The 1642-nt window shown below is 41.6% G+C and overlaps 1 protein-coding gene across 1 annotated transcript in view; it reads left to right on the forward strand.

The window, feature by feature from the left end:
* spcs3 (signal peptidase complex subunit 3) overlaps positions 1 to 1642 on the forward strand; it is a 15027-nt gene that overhangs the window by 10163 nt on the left and 3222 nt on the right. Inside the window, exon 4 of the mRNA XM_005951186.3 lies at positions 832 to 947. Within this exon, the coding sequence (XP_005951248.2) occupies positions 832 to 947 (116 nt within the window). The remainder of the gene's footprint in view (positions 1 to 831; positions 948 to 1642) is intronic.

The following is a 1642-nucleotide window of genomic DNA, read 5'->3' on the forward strand; positions in this document are numbered from 1 at the left end:
TAAAAAAGAGAGCAATTTTTTGATTGAGTTTCCTGTTTTGTTTCCTTTACAATATTATACTTAATAGTATAATATTGTAAAGGAAACAAAACATTAATCAAAAAATTGTTGAAAAACAAATTACAACATTGTATAAAAATTACAATCATCAACTCAAATACTTGGTTCTAATTGAACAGAAATTTCTATGAACTTGTAAGAACTGTGTAGGACATGAATCAGTCTGTGTCAGATCCTGAATTTGAAATTTCCACTGAAGCACGGGTAGAGACAAGTGGAACCAAGATCGAGGCCATTTGCTGTTTTGAAGTTTGCAAGACTGCTGACATTGTGCCAGTGGTAGTTCACTCTTTGCAACATAGTAGCTGTTCTAAACTGATTTTTCAGGTTTATTTTTAGTTATGTTATTTGCAATTGGTGTTTGTTCTGGGAAAGATACTGCAGACTGAGCAATAATGCATTTCTTGCATTTCTCATGGGTTCTAATGGGGGCCTTTCTTAAAATGACTGGTCCCAGTAACAAAGGCGCTTGTCGACTCAAAATCTCCAATTTGGACAGCCTTCGGCGCGTCGCTGTGACGTAATCGGTCTACAAATGCGGCCTCAGGAGGATGCAGCCCATGAATTTGGACATGTCCAGAGTATAATCGCAGCCTTTGCGGTTATTATCGCAAATGCGATATATCGTTCAGCCCTAATTCACACAAAGGACATTTTAGCCCGGAGGAGGCAGGGATCTAACCACCAGCCTTCTGATTGGTAGATGAACCGCTGCCTGACCATGGATGGAGGTCCTGCAGTATAATTAATCTGTGTGTGTATGTGTGTCAGTCTCTGAACCAGGTCGTCCTGTGGGATAAGATCGTTCTTCGAGGTGAGAACACCAAGCTGAACCTCAGAGACATGAAGTCCAAGTACTTCTTCTTTGACGATGGAAACGGACTGAGGTGAGATACCAGATGTGTATCAACACATGTTCTGGACTACTAAAATCAATAACATCTACCAGCAACTCAGTTCACATGTTGTGTCTACGTCCTCTCCAGAACCTTTTCTCCTTTTTTAGCTGTTTTCCACTCTTCATCTTCCTGATTTATCTGATATTTCTGTGTAGATCAAAGCCTGCCACGTGTCATCTTGACCCTATGCCTGCAGGGTTTGTGAAATCCTGCCTCTCTTCCTTACTCCCACTCATCTCTGCTATATTCACTCTTCACTCACCACCAGTATCGTTCCCTCCTTATTCAAGATTGCTTCAGTCACTCCTATACTGAAAATACCTTCTTTAGATCCTAACAACTTTAACAACCTCTGTCCGTTTTCTAATCTGCCCTTCATCTCTAAAATACTCGAAAAAGTGGTTGCAGCTCAACTTCATTCACACCTGGTTAATAATAACATCTACGAGAGATTTCAGTCTGGTTTTCGTTCATGTCACAGTGCAGAAGCTGCTCTACTTAAAGTCACTAATGATCTTCTAATCGGAGCTGGCTCTGGTCTTCTCACCATTCTCGTCCTTTTGGATCTGAGCTCAGCCTTTAGTGATGTTTCGGTCGCGAACGAAACGGTTCTTAGAGCCGGGTCTTTGACGTGAACGATGCGAGCCGGCTCCTTATCGCGAGCCGTGGGTTTTTTTCCTTTT

This window comes from Haplochromis burtoni, unplaced genomic scaffold (assembly GCF_018398535.1).
Source record: "Haplochromis burtoni strain Fernald_Lab_line unplaced genomic scaffold, NCSU_Asbu1 Contig_949, whole genome shotgun sequence".
Lineage (NCBI taxonomy): Eukaryota > Metazoa > Chordata > Actinopteri > Cichliformes > Cichlidae > Haplochromis > Haplochromis burtoni.